Source organism: Oryzias latipes, chromosome 24 (assembly GCF_002234675.1).
Source record: "Oryzias latipes chromosome 24, ASM223467v1".
NCBI lineage: Eukaryota > Metazoa > Chordata > Actinopteri > Beloniformes > Adrianichthyidae > Oryzias > Oryzias latipes.
This window is the reverse complement of record NC_019882.2, coordinates 723780-742972: the sequence shown is the minus strand read 5'-3', so window position 1 is coordinate 742972 and position 19193 is coordinate 723780. Positions and strand designations below refer to the sequence as shown.

The window sequence follows — 19193 nt, the reverse complement described above, 5'->3', positions numbered from 1 at the left end:
ATGGTCAGCAGCTCCTCAGGGAGGTTGGACTGCTTTAAGTGGCCCAGGAAGAACAGTCTTTGAGGCCTGTAAGTGGGGGGGGGGGGGGGGGGGTTCCTTCCTGACTGGTTGATTGACACATGGGCCACAATGTAATAAAACAGAAACATAATCAAAGTGAAACCAAAACAAACCTGAAGAAAGTTCTGATCCAAACCCAGACGTCTGGCTCTGAGCCCCCCCATCCTGAATGAAAGCTCCATTTGTCAGCAGGTCTGAAACAATCAGCACACCTGTGATGATCCCATTAACGTTGGGATGAAATGTATTTATTTAAAATGAAAAAGTAACAAATGTGAAATGACAGAGAAGAGAAAAAACCTCTTTTCATCTCTGTTAGTTTTAGAGAATAACCGAACGTCTTTCCCTCTGTTCTTTCATTTCCTGTTTAGGTTTTGAAGTTAGATTTTCTTATGTTCGGACTTCCTTTGTCATGAAAGTCTGTCTTTTTTGTAAAGAAGGACGGAGCAAAGCCGTGTGTGTTTACGGGGATGTGGGGGTCAGCTGACTGCAGCAGGATGGATGGACAGATGGATGAGGGTTTGTCTGTTAATCATTACTGAAGTGGATTAGCTGGGTCTTCTGTAAATATGAAGAATGCACACAGAGCTTCATTAGCTCTGCCAGCCCGCCGTTAAGAGGCAGCGGCTCTTCCTCAGCCTCCTCCTCAGCAGCTCAGCAGCTTTTTCTCTGGCAGCAGATGTCAAAAATGCTCCTGGTCCTCCTCGTCTCCATCTGGACTTTAAAGTATGGATTTATAGACCAGCTCTGAGGATTTGTCTGCGCTGAATCTCATCTTTTTCCCAAGACACTGAACTCTCTTTTTGAGTTTGAACCTTTGGTTTCCTGTCAGCGTCATGCCGATGAAACGCAGCAGCAGCAGTTCTGCCTCCGAAAACCTGTTTCTGATTCACCCTTTTAGCCAAACTTTGAGCAGCTCTTCAGAGGAAACGTCCACGGATGTCAACGGACAGACGCGCTGTCACCAGGACCGCGATTCTGGGATTAAATCAGGTAAAACCACCAGGCTGTGAGATGCAAACTCACCGTCTTTGCAGCCACAAACTGCTGTCCTCCATTCAACCACACATTCACTAAAGAGGAGTTCAGCACATCGACCACACGGTGGCGCCGCACTTCACTGAACTGTGGTGACAGCTGATCCTCCTCTGACACGCTAAGATATTTATGATTACAGGCAGTGGCGGTTCTACCCTGAATTACTCCCCGGGCGAGACCCTCCTCTGGCGCCCCCCCCCCCCCTGAAGCTAAGAAATTGATATAAAAAAAAAAGATGTTTATCAGAATTCTGCACTGCATTATAACAGTTATCGGAACATAAAAATTAAAAGACTATCAGCATGGCAAAAATACAGTTAGGAAATATTCAATCAAACACAAATAAATAATCTAAAATAAATATTATAAACTACAAGTCACACTAATAACACACTAGAATAAATGTAACTACAGCACTAAGAACAGAAAACACTAACTAAAACCTAACCTTTGTGGCCATCCTTTATGCAAGCTTGTCAATAACGTCATCATATGAAATCTGCTCCCCCCCTGCATGATTGATATTAACAACAGCAGGTTAGTGAGTTGCTCCTGAGACATTGGTGATCTCAGGTATAACTTGATCAACTGGAGTTTTGAAAAGCTAACAGCAGCAGCAGCAGCAGCAGCAGCAGCAGCAGCAGCATGCTACCATCACAGCTTATTTAACATTATGAACTAATATACAACAATAAAACACAACAAAAACTTTGTGATAAGCAGAGCAAACAGACACACGAATCATAACTAATGTTACAAGTTAAGGCAGAGCAAACATTTAAGAATAAATATCTTAAAAATGACGTTATTTGCAATATTTGGGCCTACTTCAGTTTTGGTCATGATAGACCAAACAAGAGATTTTTCCTCTGCAACATTGTTGTTGTTGTTGTAGGGCAGGTAGCATTCGAATTTAGAAAACATGCATCTAGCTATGCGATAATACCCTTTTCTTTGTCTCTTTTCTCCTCTTCTTCTCTTTTCTTTCTAAATTCGGCACCAGCTTTGACCTTTTTTCTCCATATTTCAGATGTTTTTGCATTTAGCATAAATGTCCTGACATAGGTATCAAGTCTGTCGACTAAACCAACTGTCACCTAAGTGAAGAATTTTTTTTGTTTTCCCATTTTTTATTTGGGCATTTCACACAAAAATAACCAAAAAAGCATGATTTTTTTTATACCTTTTTTATACCCGCAGCCCCCCCCCCCGTTCGTCATACATTTCCAGAAGGAGCGCGTGCAGCTGCACCCAGGGGCGCCAATTCGCTACATGGCGGCGAAATTTTTATTTTTATTTTTTCATCAAGCACTGAGCCCTGGCCTGTGACCGTTGCCCCCCTGGAAGAAGATCCAGCCAGGTTTGCGCATGCGTTTTGCGCTCCGTGCTCACCTCTCAGCCTGCACCCTTCACCCCGCGCCCCCTCCCTTCTCCTTCTTCACCCCGCGCCCCCTCCCTTCTCCTTCTTCACCCCGCGCCCCCTCCCTTCTCCTTCTCACACACATTTGCGTCTACTTCTCAAAGACAGGAGGGAGCGCAGGGCGGGGCTGGGGCGCCGCCAGGTTTCAGGCTGTTACAAACTCTGTGATATAAAAAAACCAATAGTGCTGCACAAAGTATTTTACAAGGGCTGAGCCGCTGGCGCCGCCCCTCCGTCATTTTTCCGCCCCGGGCGATCGCCCGTATGGCCCGTGCCTAAAACCGCTACTGATTACAGGTGCACAAACGCAGGTAAAAACAGGAACGTAAAGCACCGAAACATACCTTAGAGTTACAGTGGAGGACACCCACACCATCACACTCCCTCCCCCATGCCTGACTCTGAGTGTTACTTTGAGGCCGAGTGTTTGGGGGCGCTCTCCCTCCAGAAGGTTCCTCCTCTGTCTCTTAGTTTGCTGATAATCCAGACGTTCCTCTGGGTTCTTGTTGCTCGTTCTCCCTCAACTCTCCAGCGGATCCAAAAGTCCAAAAGTCTCTGTCTGTCTGTTTGATCGTGAACTTTGACCTGAACTGAGTCCAGCCAGGTCAGAATGTAGATCCATCTTCATCCTCTGGATCTGTTGTAAATTTCCACATAAAATCTCTATTTTTCTATTGTTACAGTTGAATTTAATGCTGGGATCTTCATGACAGCACTGCTTTGCCTTAACGTTCCCTCTGGTCCTGAGGCCTTTGACCTTAGCTGGTTTGACCTTCGCTCCTGTCGGAGGTCTTGGAACCGTTTGGTTTGCTCTTCTCGATGATCTGAGCCCAGACGGAGCTCGGCTCCAGAACCGGCATGATGTTGAGCTCCAGAGCGTCGGCAGACTGGTTCTGTTCCCTGTTTTTGGTGGCAGCGTGACGTCTGAGGGCTTTGTTATGCTCGTCCGTTATTAGAAAATTGGCTGAATGGACGTCATCATGGACCTGCATCTCTGAAGAACATTCAACCTGCAGCGTTGTCCGTCCATATCAGAGCGAAACAGAGAATCAGGATGATCTCTGTGAGGTTCAGAAGAAAGCAGAAAATCCTCAGAGGAGGCGTTTACACCACCGCTGAACCAGATTTAAAGGAAACTGAGACTTGTACAAAGAACTAGAAAACCAAATGTTGAATTCTGGGAGAAGAACTGAAGAAATCTGAGTGTTGTCTTAGCAGAAATGCAAGCTTTAGTTTTCATGTCTGTGGATCCAGTTCTTTAATGGACGTCGCATGTTTCCTGTGGTTCTGTCTGCATAAAGTGTTCTGATCCTGCCGACCTTTCATTCAGGACAGCAGAGCTTTACTTCTGCACTCCTGTGGTCTCCTGCAGAGGCAGAAGACAGCAACGACACGCCTTCGTCTGAGGAGGAGCAGGACCCGGACCTGACCTCTGACCTCAAGCAGAACGTGGGCTCCAGCAGGAAGACCGTCAGCCAGCTGATAAAGAACAAGAAGAAGCAGATGCAGCTCACGCTGCAGTGGTAAAAGCAGCTCTTTGATGTAGACGCAGGTCCAGCGCCGTACCTGAATGCTCCAAATCCAGAAGCTGTTTCGGAGCAGGAAGATGCATTTAAATAAGAAATGATGGAATCATCACCAACAACCAACATCCTCACTGATGACATTTCTACCTTCTTTTCTTCTTGCACCGCAGTTTGACAGCGGAAAGTACGGTGGCCCAGAAGGGTCAAAACACCTTAGATTTCACAACACAAAAACTCACAACATTGAAACATTGAGTTCATTGTTTTAGTGTTGGGACAAATTGTAGTGTGTTATTTTGTGTTATGAAATCTAAAGCGTTGTGTTTTGACCCTTCTGGGCCACCGTAAGAAAGCCTTCATAGAACTTCCTGTTTAATCAAAACCTTGTAGATCCTGCAGGATGTTTGTAACGGGAAACTCTCCATTGTGCTTCTCATCCTTCAGCAAATGTCAATTTGAACAGAAATGGTCTTCGGCTGAAAAACAGCTTTCTGCTCTTTTTATTGTAACAAAAACAAACATGTTTCTGTCCCAAACGTTTCTTCGGCTCCATCATGAAAACATCAAACGTCAACCTGAAGTTAAAATGGATTTTAGACAATTGAGAGCTGCAAACTGCTCTTCAACCCTTAAAACTGCGTTTACAAAAACCCAGACTTCCCTAAAAGAACAAAGACGCTGAACAAAGAGGAGCAAACGCCCCCCTCCCAGAAAAAAAAACAATCAGACCTGCGACGGCTCCGCTGGAGCCAAAGCCAAAGACTGGAAGTGAAATAAACGGACTGAATGAGTTTTCCCCGCTTCCTCCTGAAAACCCGCCTTCAGTCTGAGTTTTGACGCTCGGACGTGACGTGAGTGTGACTGTGTGCCCCCAGGCTAGAGGAGAACTACATGGTGTGTGAGGGGGTGTGTCTGCCGCGGTGCATCCTCTACGCCCACTACCTGGACTTCTGCAGGAAAGAGAGGCTGGAGCCCGCCTGTGCCGCCACCTTCGGAAAGGTGAGGTGTCCTTCCACCAACGAGCTGCAGCCCTCATTATGAAAACAACCAAATAATCCCAGACCCCCACCTCCCCCCACTGCTTCTGATCAGACCATCCGGCAGAAGTTTCCTCTCTTAACCACCAGAAGGCTGGGCACCAGAGGACACTCCAAGTAACCTCCTCCACGTCACACAGCTCCAGGTTTGAAGCAGCTTCTCTGGAGTTTCACCAGAACCTGTTGCCTCTTCACAGATACCATTATTATGGGATTGGGATTAAAGAAAGCAGCGCTTACTACCACGCTGTGTACTCTGGAAAAGGTCTGACCAGGTGAGGACGAGCCATTTCATGGAGAGGGAGAAGGTCCAACCAAATGGAGCCGCCCCCCACGTTCAGATGTGATTCTTCATGAACTGTGCAGCATTTTCATCTGTCCATTACGTCTTTTTCATCACAGATTCTCAGGCAGCAAGCTGAAGAACGAGGTGAGTTCACATCCAAACCGTCACAGAGTCTGAAGTCAACTCAAAGTCCCACTCCGATCGTCTTCTGATCGATTTTCAGAGCCTTCCAGAGGTCTATTAGTGTCGCTTTTAGGGAAAAAAAATCATTTAAACTCTGTTATTTTCTTGGACATAGTTTCTGCAGAGCGACAGGAGTTCATCAGAAATTAACCCCTTTTTTTTTAACCTGTCCAACAGCTGAGCAGACAGATGAGAGCTGAAAGCCTCTTGTGTTGGACAGATTTCACTGTAACAGCAGGGAGTTATGAATCTTCTGACACAGCAGGCGTTTATTTGAATAAACCCCTTTTGTCATTTATTCACCTCTGAGTTGTGGGTGGGTCTGTACCTGAGAGTTCTCTGTTTACAGCTCCTCACATCCCTAAGCTAACATTAGCATCATCAGAGAAATGCAGTTTAGATCCAGAGTTTGAATCTTCCTCATATCCTGAAAACAGAACGACGTCTGAAATTCAGCGTCACGTTATCTTTGATCTCCACCTCACAGGTAACAGAACTCTGCCGTAGATGTTGATGTATTTCTTTTTTGTCTAACGTGAGGCGTAGAAATGTGAGTGATTGTTTGCTTTAGATCTTTCCTGTTTGATTAGAAGCTACAATCAGCCAATGATGCACAAACACTTTTCTACAGGGGGGGTTCACCAGGAAATATTCTCTGAGCTCCAAAACGGGGACGCTGCTTCCGGATTTTCCCAACGCCCAGCACCTGGTTCTGCACGGAAACATCTCCAGAGAAAAGGTTGGACGCAGGTTGGCGGCGTTCTCCACGACGTTCTGCTGTTCCCTCAAACGTCCCGTCTGTCCTTCAGGTGGACACGCTGATCATGATGTATAAGACCCACTGCCAGTGCATCCTGGACAACGCCATCAACGTCAACTTTGAGGAGGTGATCGTCCGCTTTCCCTGCAGCTTCATTGAATGTTGAAACAGTCCATGGAGGTTCATGCAACACTTCCCACCTTCCAGATTCAGAACTTTCTGCTGCACTTCTGGCAGGGAATGCCCAACCACCTGCTGCCGCTGCTGCAGACGCCCGTCATTGTCAACGTCTTCTGCGTCTGCGACTCCATCCTCTATAAGGTGCTGCGGGAAACTCTGCGTTCTGTAGTCGTACCGACTGACTGAGAGGAAGCCAAACCCATGGACAGTCGAGGTGCATTCAAGGCCTGTAGGAAATAACTGCTTTGCTACTCACCAGAAAGAAACGATGGAGCTCTGATTGGGGCATCTTAAGGCCCGTTTTGCTGCTTCCCGGTCAGCTTAGCAGCTTTGAGACCTTTCAGGAAAACAGGCAGAATAGTTGGAAGATGTCCACTGAGGTCAGAGGTCACCCTCAGCTGTGACGCTTCCCAAACACCTGACACGTACCTGAAAACGGGTTTGAATCCTGAAACAGGAGCTCAGCCGCTGCGGCCTCAGACGACAGCACCCTTCAGGGTTAAAACTGGGTTTTCGGAGGTTTTAATCTACTGACTGGAGTCAATTCAGAAGTTCTTCTGGTGCCGGATGAGAAGATTTTTGTTAGAAAAGGACGGGCAGGAAGGACGTTTGGTGGTTTTTTTCAAGTTTTGGTTTAAAACCCTTCATGACCTGGAAAATGTTTTGTTTCTAGAAAGTGTGGTTTGTCCAGTTATTCTGTGTTTGATGTCTTTGTTTTCCTGTCATGGAACTGAAAGGCGGTCCGTGTCTCTCAGGTTCTGACTGACGTGCTGATTCCTGCCACCATGCAGGAGATGCCTGAAAGGTCAGTCAGGATTATTTGGACAAAACGCAGATTTTTGTTCCACACAGAGAAAAGAATTTTAAAGGTGTTTTTATGCAGAAACTATGCAAACTGATGAGATTTTTCAGTCTTTTAGCAGATATTAGGAGCTTTGCCAAACACTGGGAGCACTGGTTGGCTTCTTCCCTGGAGAACCTCCCAGAATGCCTTGCAGCTAAGAAGCTCCCCATTGCACGCTGCTTTGTTTCTTCTTTGAAGAGACAGACTTCCTTTCTACATCTTGCACAGGTAGAGCACGCTGGGAAATCCTTTGTGCTCTTTCAGTCGTTCTGATTTCTGTCCATTCTTCTTCCAGATTGCCCGTCCGGCGCTCTTTGACCAGGCGGTGGTGACCAGCATGGTGCAGGACATCGACCAGGTGGACCTCAGCAGCATCAGCTCTCAGCCAGTGCTTAACATCACGACGCCCAGAGGCCTGGACTCAGACATCTACTCTGAGTGTACGACCTCTCCACCACAGCCACATCAGCAAGATCATCGGGAGAAATCAGAACGATTTTAAAGAGGTCCTGCATCGCCTCAGAGGAGGCTGACGAGCAGAAGACTGAAAGCTCAGGATAACGTTTTTAAATAGAGAGAAAGGTTTTCTGCCAAAATAAATGTGCCTAAATATCTAAATATAAACAACGAGTAATTTGAGAAGAGAACAAATATCTTTAAAGTGCCGAAAACCAGAGTCCTGTAAAGACCAGGGTCCTGTAAAGACCAGAGTCCTGTAAATACTAGAGTCCTGTAAAAATCAGACACCAACAGCTCTGTTTTCTGTTTCCACAGATGATTCCATCAGTATCTTCCAGGAGCTGAAGGAGCTGCTGAGGAAAAACGCCACAGTGGAGTCGTTCATCGAGTGGTTGGACTCTGTGGTCGAGCAGAAGGTCATAAAGGTAGATGCTGATCACCGGAGCATCAGGACCGCCGTAGCGGCCTGTGTGGGTTGACCTTCTCCTTTCGGGTGTCCCTCAGCCTGGGAAGCAGAGCGGTCGCTCGGTGAGGAAGCGGGCGCAGGATTTCCTTCTCAGGTGGAGTTTCTTTGGTGCCAGAGTGATGCACAACCTGACCCTCAACAACGCTTCCAGCTTTGGTGAGTGAAAAACAATTCAGACTTTTGGGGTTTTCTGTTGTGAAGTGAATCTGACCACAATATTTCAGTGCCTGAAAGCGTTTTTCAATGACGAAGTGGTCCAGCTGAGGGAAAACTGATACAGATGCTGTTGATCCTGCAGATGATTTTAATGCTGCAGATGCTGGAATGGTAGATGTTGGTGATTCCATAGATGCTGCAGATGCTGCAGACACTGCAGATGCTGCAGATGATGCAGACACTGCAGATGCTGCAGATGATGCAGACACTGCGGACGCTGCAGACACTGCAGACACTGCAGACGCTGCAGACACTGCAGATGCTGCAGACACTGCAGAAGCTGCAGATGCTGCAGATGCTGCATTACTTTTTAGTACAGATACTTTTTTTTAATGAATGGGGGCCTGAGATGTTTTTTATAGAATGGGAGGGGCTTGGCTGATGTCTTCCTCCTTTTTTCTACCATTTAAAGCCTTTGTGCTTCACCTCATCACACAAACGTCTCTGAATTGACGACAGCAGACCTACAATCGTTCTGTGCAATAAGCTCTGTTTTCATCCTCTTGAATACGTTTAGAACGTCATTATTTTTGATTAACGCTGAAGACGTCTGGTGGAAACATTCCCAGATGTTGGGACCTCCAACCCCCCCCCCCCCCCCCCCCCCCAGCAGGCTGTCCTCCAGGTCTACAGGCCAGTCTGAAGCAGCCTGCTACAATAAACTGTAATGGCCTCACTCCCCTTGATTACACAGGGCCTTATCTGAGCGCGCCGGCGCGTTTTGCAAACACAGCCCACTTGCTGCGTGTGTGTGAATAAACACCAACCATTTGGTGGCTTTTGCTCTCTGAGGTCCTGCTGAAGCTCAAACAACCTGCTGGTTAAACAAAGACTAGCTCCGCCTTGAAGGTCAAGCGAAGGTCGTGGAGTTTCAGTGAAGCTCTTCTCATTGTGTACTCTCCTTGGGGATGTTTGGCAGGTTCCTTCCATCTGATCCGGATGCTTCTGGACGAGTACATCCTGCTGGCTCTGGAAACACAGTTCAACAACGAGAAGGAGGACGACCTCCAGAACCTGCTGGACAAATGCATGAAGAATCCAGGTGTGAGGCTGAGCAGCAGCCAAATTGAAGGGAAAACCGTTTTTCCTTCTTTTCACTGTAGCATAGGAAACGTTTCTGCAGGTTTTCCTCAGAGTGAAGCATAAGAGACGGAGAATGGAGGGAATGATCACCTCCAAACAGTTTATGGAGGAGATAAATCTGGACTTTATCGCCTGTTTAACCTCAGTTAGTCATGTGACCACAGTCACATGATGGTTTGATGAGGACCAAACTGAACAGATCTTCTGTTTCTGCATCACAGGTGCCAGAAAAAACACTTTTGCCGCCTCACCTAGTTCCTGCTTTCTGGCCAATCGCAACAAAGCCCCCCCAGCCTCTGACCAATCAGTGAAGAATGAGTCTGTGGGACAGACCAACCTATTGACCAATCAGCAGCAGAGCCTGGTCAGAGCGGGAGTCTACAAGGGGGGAGAGGGCTCTGGTTTCCCAGCTTCAGGTAAAACAGATGATTGCATCTGTGATTGATCCTATTGGTTTGCAGAGCTGGGGGGCGTGTCACTTCCTGTCAGGTGTGTTTTCTCCACTGCTTTCACACAGGTGGACAGGAGGACTTCCCCCAGGTTGCCTGCCCCCTCATGACCCCGCCCATCTCTCCAGCAGCATTAATACACAGAGACTCTGTCATCAACCAAGGGCCCATGGCAGGGGGGCCGCTGCCCTCCTCCTCCCTCCCATCGTCATCCTCCAGTGTCCCCCCTCCCAGCGTGATGACCCAGCCCGCCCCCTCGTACCCGGACGGGCTGTACCACTGCCTGTCCCTGACCAGCCCCAGCTATTGTCCCGCGGTGGGCGGTCCCTCTTCTCCGAACTACCACGCAGGTCTCAGGTCAGCCTCAGTCTGCCGGGGGGGGGGGGGGGGGGGGGGGGGGTGTCTGCATCTGGATCCAGTCCTCTGAACTGAACCCCTCTGCTGCTTTGGGTTCCAGGTCTCAGACGGAGAGTCTGGCTCCGGGACAGCCTCTGAACTGTCACCTGTCTCGGTACCCCCCCATCAGCGGCCCCCACATGAGCAAAAACATGTTCTACGGTCATCCCGCCACAGCAACCAATCCCTCGTTTGGCTCTGCGCCACGGCCCGCCTCCCATTATATCTCCAGTTCTGATTCGGCCCAGGCTGATCAGGTTCTGGACCCGCAGATGATGGAGCCTGTGGATGCTTTTGGATTCCCAGGGGGGGGGCTGAACCTGGTGGGGGGTGGGTGTCAGGGACAGCCGTACCTGGGTCACAGCGGTAAGAACTCAGACTGCATGATGCAAGTGTTTTTGGATCAGTACCTGGTACCAGGAGGACTGATTATCCTGGAGGATTTCTGCGTTTTTCTTCATGTTTGGTTGAACCTGAAAGTTTCACACCAGACTTTTGTCTCTTTTGTGGTCTAACTTTCTTCCTGCTTCAGGTTACTATGGCAACAGCGGTTACGTGGACGGCCCGCGCGTGGATCAGCACGTTTCTGTCATCAGCAGCGTCAGCAGTCTGCGCTCCTTCTCCTTCTCTGAGGTTCACGATCCGCTGAACATCCTGGACGAACCCGGGAAGAAACTGACCGGGGGCTTTTTTAGCGAGGCTGACCCCCGAGCAGGTGAGCACAGGGATGGGAGGGGCTTTGTGCAACCAGGATGAGAAACAGCTTCAGTTTAGGACATTTATCTGTTTTTTCTGTCTTAACGTTACATGTTTTTAATTTTCTGTCAGGTTGTGGGTTCCAAATCCGTCTTTTTTATCAGGACTGTCTCAGTTTTCCATGTTCCCAGTGTTGCTTCCAGAATATTCAAGGATTATAAAAACTCCTTTGGCTCTCAGATGAAGGGTTGATGCTAAAAGAGCGGCTAAAAGAGCGGCTAAAAGAGCGGCGTGGCCTGTTAGGAGCAAGCAGACGGAGAGCAGGAGGAGGTTGTGGGGTGGTATGGGCTGCAGGCTACCACAACTTTATCACAAAGATGAATGTTGAAAAAATAAAATCAATTAACGGGTTTACAAGAATGAATCATACTGCAACAGAGGAATGCTGCTTTTTCAGAAAACTTTGATCAAGTTGGGGTAAAATTCATACCAAACTGGCAACACTGCACTTCTAAAACTCACTTAACTTTAAACTTTATCCCCTCAAATGCTGAACGGATAAAAACAGACTTCACATGAAGGAAAGGGTTGTTTATCATTAAAAAGGAAAAGAAGAAATGATCTTAGTGCATCATCATCATTTTCAGACCATAAAGTAAAATCCTGTTAGTTTCTCAGACAATCAACAGTTTCACTGATTAAAAAACGCTCTTGTGTGACTTAAGTAAACCATGAAGTCGCTCTGCTTGTTTGAACTTTTGGAGCATCATGGGTACTGTAGTTCAGTGCCTGGCACAGTGATCTACGAGTGTTTTTGTCAATAAAGTTTTATCATCGGTCGTGTTGTCCTCTGTAAAAGCTGATTCCTGCAGAAAAAAGAGAACTTGATAAACACACTTCCCATCAACCTCTCTGACCAATCACCTGCTGCCTCTCGGCTTCTCCAGGCATTCTGGGTAATGTAGTCCTATTGTCTGACAGTTTTGTTTTGCGTTAATGCGCCGTCCGGACATGTGAGCGGGCGTCACCCAGGGGATTCTGAACAATAAAATGCGATGGGCTCTATGACCTCAGTTGGCTCCGCCCACCTCAACAGCGTTCCTTGGCGCAGTAACTGGGTGGGAAGAAGCGTGGAGGAGTTCTGTTGAATCTGAAAAAGACAAATCTCATAAATGCACAGATTTGAACTGAAAGTAATGATCTGAAGAAAAATCTCCTCAGAACAAAGAAACGAACGTCAAAGACCTCAGAACGGCGGGCTGAACATCCGCTTGTGTTTGGTGGGAAATCACTGGCGTCTAACGTGGGTTTGAATGAAAACCTGCCTCCAGTGGTCACTTTCTGAACTGCAAATGACCACTGGAGGCAGAACGTCATGTATTGATCTGTGGGTATGCAGACGGTTTCTTTGCCTGAATGAGTGACAGGTTGAATATCCATCAGCTGGACCAGCCGCGATGACCCGGTTCTGTCTGTTCTCTCCTCAGAACACCCCCTCCCCCCGTCAGGATCGGCCTCCTGCATGTTCGGACTTTCCTCTCTGTTCTCTCAGGACGCCCTGCTGCCTCAGCAGTGCGTGGCCCCGCCCTCAGAGGTGCAGGACCTGGTGTCGTCGCTGCCTCCCATCAACACTGTGTTCATGGGGGCTGGGGGGGTGCAGAGATGATCCACTTTTTAAAGGTTTTGCTTTGAGGGAGGGGTTTGTAACACCTGTCAGGTGGAACAGTTCAACCAACAGGAGCTTGAGTAGCAGTTACGGCCAGAGGCATGCTGGGAAAAGGATTCAACAAAGAGTCAAATCCAAGTCAATACACCTGTTGTCATAAAAGTTATTTAGAAACATTTCTATTATTGGACAAAGTTGCAGATGTTTGCCGCTGCATGTTTCATATCCTGTTTGTAAATAAAGTTTCTGCAGAACAGTCTTCAGTTTTCTAAGGCTGACCTTTGACCTCTTTGTTGTTTTCTGGGTCCCTCAGAGTTTATTCTCAAATTTCAGAATCTTTGCCCCACTGAGGCAGGAGATGCTCTCCTGGAGTTCATGAGCAGCTTAGAAGCAAACTCAGCAGGTTTCAGAAACCCGAGGAGCAGAAGAGTCCGGCTCTAGTCTCTGCTGTTTATGCAGAACCTGTCATGCATCAACGTCATCTTTGAGAGCATGTAAACTGACAAACATGACTGGACCCCCCCCCCCCCCTCTGGGTTTCCATACCTTATCTGCTCTCGCAGCAGCAGAGGAACAGATGGCGGCATCTGTAATGATTACAGAATTCCAGGGTTAAAATACTTTAATTACTAAGTCAATAATGTCGGCAACAATCGCTGCATCTTCAGAGTAAAAACAACAGAAGGCAGTAAGTAAACTGTGGGCCAATGTTTAACCAGCACTCTGCATTAGACCGGGTGGGGGGGGGGTCCTGTGTGTGTGTGTGAGCATCAAAGAGGGTTTTTCATTATTAACGAAGTCCTCGTTGGTGGGACAGTTCCAGGACTAAGTCCACATTTGTGGGACAGTTCCAGGACTAAGTCCTCGTTGGTGGGACAGTTCCAGGACTAAATCCTCGTTGGTGGGACAGTTCCAGGACTAAATCCTCGTTGGTGGGACAGTTCCAGGACTAAATCCTCGTTTGTGGAACATTTCCAGGAATAAATCCTCGTTGGTGGGACAGTTCCAGGACTAAGTCCACATCTGTGGGAGAGTTCCAGGAATAAATCCTTGTTGGTGGGACAGTTCCAGGACTAAGTCCACATCTGTGGGAGAGTTCCAGGAATAAATCCTCGTTGGTGGGACAGTTCCAGGACTAAGTCCACATCTGTGGGACAGTTCCAGGACTAAATCCTCGTTGGTGGGACAGTTCCAGGACTAAGTCCACATTTGTGGGATAGTTCCAGGACTAAGTCCACATTTGTGGGACAGTTCCAGGACTAAGTCCTCGTTGGTGGGACAGTTCCAGGACTAAATCCTCGTTGGTGGGACAGTTCCAGGACTAAATCCTCGTTGGTGGGACAGTTCCAGGACTAAATCCTCGTTTGTGGAACATTTCCAGGAATAAATCCTCGTTTGTGGAACAGTTCCAGGACTAAGTCCACATTTGTGGAACATTTCCAAGACTAAATCCTCGTTGGTGGGACAGTTCCAGGACTAAATCCTCGTTGGTGGGACAGTTCCAGGACTAAATCCTCGTTGGTGGGACAGTTCCAGGACTAAATCCTCGTTGGTGGGACAGTTCCAGGACTAAATCCTCGTTGGTGGGACAGTTCCAGGACTAAATCCTCGTTTGTGGAACATTTCCAGGAATAAATCCTCGTTGGTGGGACAGTTCCAGGACTAAATCCTCGTTGGTGGGACAGTTCCAGGACTAAATCCTCGTTTGTGGAACATTTCCAGGAATAAATCCTCGTTGGTGGGACAGTTCCAGGACTAAGTCCACATCTGTGGGAGAGTTCCAGGAATAAATCCTTGTTGGTGGGACAGTTCCAGGACTAAGTCCACATCTGTGGGAGAGTTCCAGGAATAAATCCTCGTTGGTGGGACAGTTCCAGGACTAAGTCCACATCTGTGGGACAGTTCCAGGACTAAATCCTCGTTGGTGGGACAGTTCCAGGACTAAGTCCACATTTGTGGGATAGTTCCAGGACTAAGTCCACATTTGTGGGACAGTTCCAGGACTAAGTCCTCGTTGGTGGGACAGTTCCAGGACTAAATCCTCGTTGGTGGGACAGTTCCAGGACTAAATCCTCGTTGGTGGGACAGTTCCAGGACTAAATCCTCGTTGGTGGGACAGTTCCAGGACTAAATCCTCGTTGGTGGGACAGTTCCAGGACTAAATCCTCGTTGGTGGGACAGTTCCAGGACTAAATCCTCGTTTGTGGAACATTTCCAGGAATAAATCCTCGTTTGTGGAACAGTTCCAGGACTAAGTCCACATTTGTGGAACATTTCCAGGACTAAATCCTCGTTGGTGGGACAGTTCCAGGACTAAATCCTCGTTGGTGGGACAGTTCCAGGACTAAATCCTCGTTGGTGGGACAGTTCCAGGACTAAATCCTCGTTGGTGGGACAGTTCCAGGACTAAATCCTCGTTTGTGGAACATTTCCAGGAATATATCCTCGTTGGTGGGACAGTTCCAGGACTAAGTCCACATCTGTGGGAGAGTTCCAGGAATAAATCCCCGTTGGTGGGACAGTTCCAGGACTAAGTCCACATCTGTGGGAGAGTTCCAGGAATAAATCCTCGTTGGTGGGACAGTTCCAGGACTAAGTCCATATCTGTGGGACAGTTCCAGGACTAAATCCTCGTTGGTGGGACAGTTCCAGGACTAAGTCCACATTTGTGGGACAGTTCCAGGACTAAGTCCACATTTGTGGGACAGTTCCAGGACTAAGTCCTCGTTGGTGGGACAGTTCCAGGACTAAATCCTCGTTGGTGGGACAGTTCCAGGACTAAATCCTCGTTTGTGGAACATTTCCAGGAATAAATCCTCGTTTGTGGAACAGTTCCAGGACTAAGTCCACATTTGTGGAACATTTCCAGGACTAAATCCTCGTTGGTGGGACAGTTCCAGGACTAAATCCTCGTTGGTGGGACAGTTCCAGGACTAAATCCTCGTTGGTGGGACAGTTCCAGGACTAAATCCTCGTTGGTGGGACAGTTCCAGGACTAAATCCTCGTTGGTGGGACAGTTCCAGGACTAAATCCTCGTTTGTGGAACATTTCCAGGAATAAATCCTCGTTTGTGGAACAGTTCCAGGACTAAGTCCACATTTGTGGAACATTTCCAGGACTAAATCCTCGTTGGTGGGACAGTTCCAGGACTAAATCCTCGTTGGTGGGACAGTTCCAGGACTAAATCCTCGTTGGTGGGACAGTTCCAGGACTAAATCCTCGTTGGTGGGACAGTTCCAGGACTAAATCCTCGTTTGTGGAACATTTCCAGGAATATATCCTCGTTGGTGGGACAGTTCCAGGACTAAGTCCACATCTGTGGGAGAGTTCCAGGAATAAATCCCCGTTGGTGGGACAGTTCCAGGACTAAGTCCACATCTGTGGGAGAGTTCCAGGAATAAATCCTCGTTGGTGGGACAGTTCCAGGACTAAGTCCATATCTGTGGGACAGTTCCAGGACTAAATCCTCGTTGGTGGGACAGTTCCAGGACTAAGTCCACATTTGTGGGACAGTTCCAGGACTAAGTCCACATTTGTGGGACAGTTCCAGGACTAAGTCCTCGTTGGTGGGACAGTTCCAGGACTAAATCCTCGTTGGTGGGACAGTTCCAGGACTAAATCCTCGTTTGTGGAACATTTCCAGGAATAAATCCTCGTTTGTGGAACAGTTCCAGGACTAAGTCCACATTTGTGGAACATTTCCAGGACTAAATCCTCGTTGGTGGGACAGTTCCAGGACTAAATCCTCGTTGGTGGGACAGTTCCAGGACTAAATCCTCGTTGGTGGGACAGTTCCAGGACTAAATCCTCGTTGGTGGGACAGTTCCAGGACTAAATCCTCGTTTGTGGAACATTTCCAGGAATAAATCCTCGTTTGTGGGACAGTTCCAGGACTAAATCCTCGTTTGTGGAACATTTCCAGGACTAAATCCTCGTTGGTGGGACAGTTCCAGGACTAAATCCTCGTTGGTGGGACAGTTCCAGGACTAAATCCTCGTTGGTGGGACAGTTCCAGGACTAAATCCTCGTTTGTGGAACATTTCCAGGAATAAATCCTCGTTTGTGGAACAGTTCCAGGACTAAGTCCACATTTGTGGAACATTTCCAGGACTAAATCCTCGTTGGTGGGACAGTTCCAGGACTAAATCCTCGTTGGTGGGACAGTTCCAGGACTAAATCCTCGTTGGTGGGACAGTTCCAGGACTAAATCCTCGTTGGTGGGACAGTTCCAGGACTAAATCCTCGTTTGTGGAACATTTCCAGGAATAAATCCTCGTTTGTGGGACAGTTCCAGGACTAAATCCTCGTTTGTGGAACATTTCCAGGACTAAATCCTCGTTTGTGGAACATTTCCAGGACTAAATCCTCGTTGGTGGGACAGTTCCAGGACTAAATCCTCATTTGTGGGACAGTTCCAGGACTAAATCCTCGTTGGTGGGACAGTTCCAGGACTAAGTCTACATCTGTGGGACAGTTCCAGGAATAAATCCTCGTTTGTGGGACAGTTCCAGGACTAAGTCCACATTTGTGGGAGAGTTCCATGACTAAATCCTCGTTTGTGGAACATTTCTAGGACTAAATCCTCGTTGGTGGGACAGTTCCAGGACTAAGTCCACATTTGTAGGACAGTTTCAGGACTAAATCCTCGTTGGTGGGACAGTTCCAGGACTAAGTCTACATCTGTGGGACAGTTCCAGGAATAAATCCTTGTTTGTGGGACAGTTCCAGGACTAAGTCCACATTTGTGGGACAGTTCCATGACTAAATCCTCGTTGGTGGAACATTTCTAGGACTAAATCCTCGTTGGTGGGACAGTTCCAGGACTAAATCCTCGTTGGTGGGACAGCTCCAGGACTAAGTCCACATTTGTGGGACAGTTTCAGAACTACTGCTACTACTAACCGCTGCACAGTGGTGCAGTTGTTATCGCTCTGGCTTCACAGCAAGGTTCAAGTCCCGGCTGGTGGACCTGAAACAGAACATCAACGGGGAACCTTTCTGTGTGGAGCTAGCGTGTCCTCCCCAAGCATGCGTGGGTTCTCCCCGAGGCCTCCGGCTTCCTCCCACAGCCCAAAAATATGCATAACATAGGTTAATTGGCAACTCTAAATTGTCCATAGGTGTGAGTGTGATTGGGTGTGTGATTGTGACCTTGCGACAGACTGGCGACCTGTTCAGGGTGCCCATAAGTGGCCGGGATAGGCTCTGGTAGCCCCGTGACCCCGAAAGGGAACAAACGGAAGAAGACGAATGAATGGATGAGTTTCAAGACTAAATCCACGTTTGTGGGACAGTTCCTGAACTAAATCCATGTTTGAGGCAAAGTTCCTGGACTAAGTCAACATTTGTGGGGACGAGTGAACTCTGGCGCGCCTGACAGCCGTTGCTCCCTGGATTATACTACAACTAAACTCAACTACCAACAATGTGGATTACTCTCAATCTTGTGTGGATTTTACTTACCTGGATCATCCTGTCGCTTGTCCAGCAATTTTTGATAGCACTGCTACAATACTCTGCTGATGAACTTGCCAACCTCTGGAACTCTCCACCCGGGCCACCCCCCTTTGGCTATACTCCAGCATCCGGACATCTTATACGTGCCCCGCCAGAGATACACTCATCGAGGATCACGTCACTCTGGTGACTCTGGTCCTCTGCTCGCCGTCCAGCAAGACACACCGGTCTCCATGCTAACCACAGCGTCCTAGCTTCTCTTGCTCGCTCGGCTAACAACAATGTTAACAATCTCCCCCGCATTCCTGTCAACTTCGGTCTTCTGAACATTCACTCCCTCACAACCAAGGGAGATCTTGTCCAAGATCTCCTCATTAATCGTGAGCTGGATTTCTTGTCCCTGACTGAAACATGCCAACATCCCCTGGATTTTACTCCTCTAAATGAAGTCACTCAGCCGGAGTTTGTTTACATCGCCAAAACACATGATTCAGGCCGCGGAGGCGGTCTCACAATGATCTATCGCGAGAGCTGGAGGATAGCGCCTGTGACTGCTGCTGTGTTTGGATCCTTCGAATCATTAGTCTGTCAATTCTCTGGATCAACTCCAACTATTGTTGCCACCATCTATCGCCCACCTAAACCCAATAAGGAGTTTATCTCGGACTTTTCTGATTTTTTGACACACCTCTCCCTATCCTCAACAAACTTAATACTTCTGGGTGACTTTAATATCCACATGGACAGAACCAATAATTTAACTACCAAAGATTGTATTTCCTGTTTGGACAGTTTTGGTATTCATCAACACAATTCCCTCCCACATCAAAGGACAGGTTTTGGACCTTGTCTGCTGCTCAGGTGTCTTGCCAAATGCCTGCAAAGTGGATCCCCTTCCTCTCTCTGACCACTCCTTAGTCACCTTCAATGTCAATATTGCATCAACTGGACCCCCCCCGCAGCATCACCT

The 19193-nt window shown here is 47.9% G+C and overlaps 1 protein-coding gene across 1 annotated transcript; it reads left to right on the top strand.

Annotated features, from left to right (window-relative positions):
- The first annotated feature begins 103 nt into the window (after window positions 1-103).
- On the top strand, window positions 104-13024 carry rfx6 (regulatory factor X6). The gene is made up of 20 exons (XM_023953259.1): window positions 104-1053; window positions 3891-4041; window positions 4920-5043; window positions 5137-5198; window positions 5279-5356; window positions 5484-5511; window positions 6182-6289; window positions 6360-6437; window positions 6518-6631; window positions 7246-7295; window positions 7403-7562; window positions 7630-7774; window positions 8109-8218; window positions 8298-8415; window positions 9395-9517; window positions 9780-9974; window positions 10076-10364; window positions 10465-10769; window positions 10936-11118; window positions 12587-13024. Exons 1-20 carry the CDS (start codon window positions 897-899, stop codon window positions 12763-12765), a joined length of 2757 nt encoding a protein of 918 aa, XP_023809027.1. The 5' UTR covers window positions 104-896; the 3' UTR covers window positions 12766-13024.
- The last annotated feature ends 6169 nt before the right edge of the window (window positions 13025-19193 follow it).

Excerpts from the sequence above, each read along its gene's own strand:
- rfx6 (XM_023953259.1), top strand. The coding sequence starts at position 897 with ATGCCGATGAAACGCAGCAGCAGCAGTTCTGCCTCCGAAAACCTGTTT. Across the intron at positions 1,054-3,890 it reads CGATTCTGGGATTAAATCAG|AGGCAGAAGACAGCAACGAC; the intron begins GTAAAACCACCA and ends GGTCTCCTGCAG. Across the intron at positions 10,770-10,935 it reads GCCGTACCTGGGTCACAGCG|GTTACTATGGCAACAGCGGT; the intron begins GTAAGAACTCAG and ends TTCCTGCTTCAG.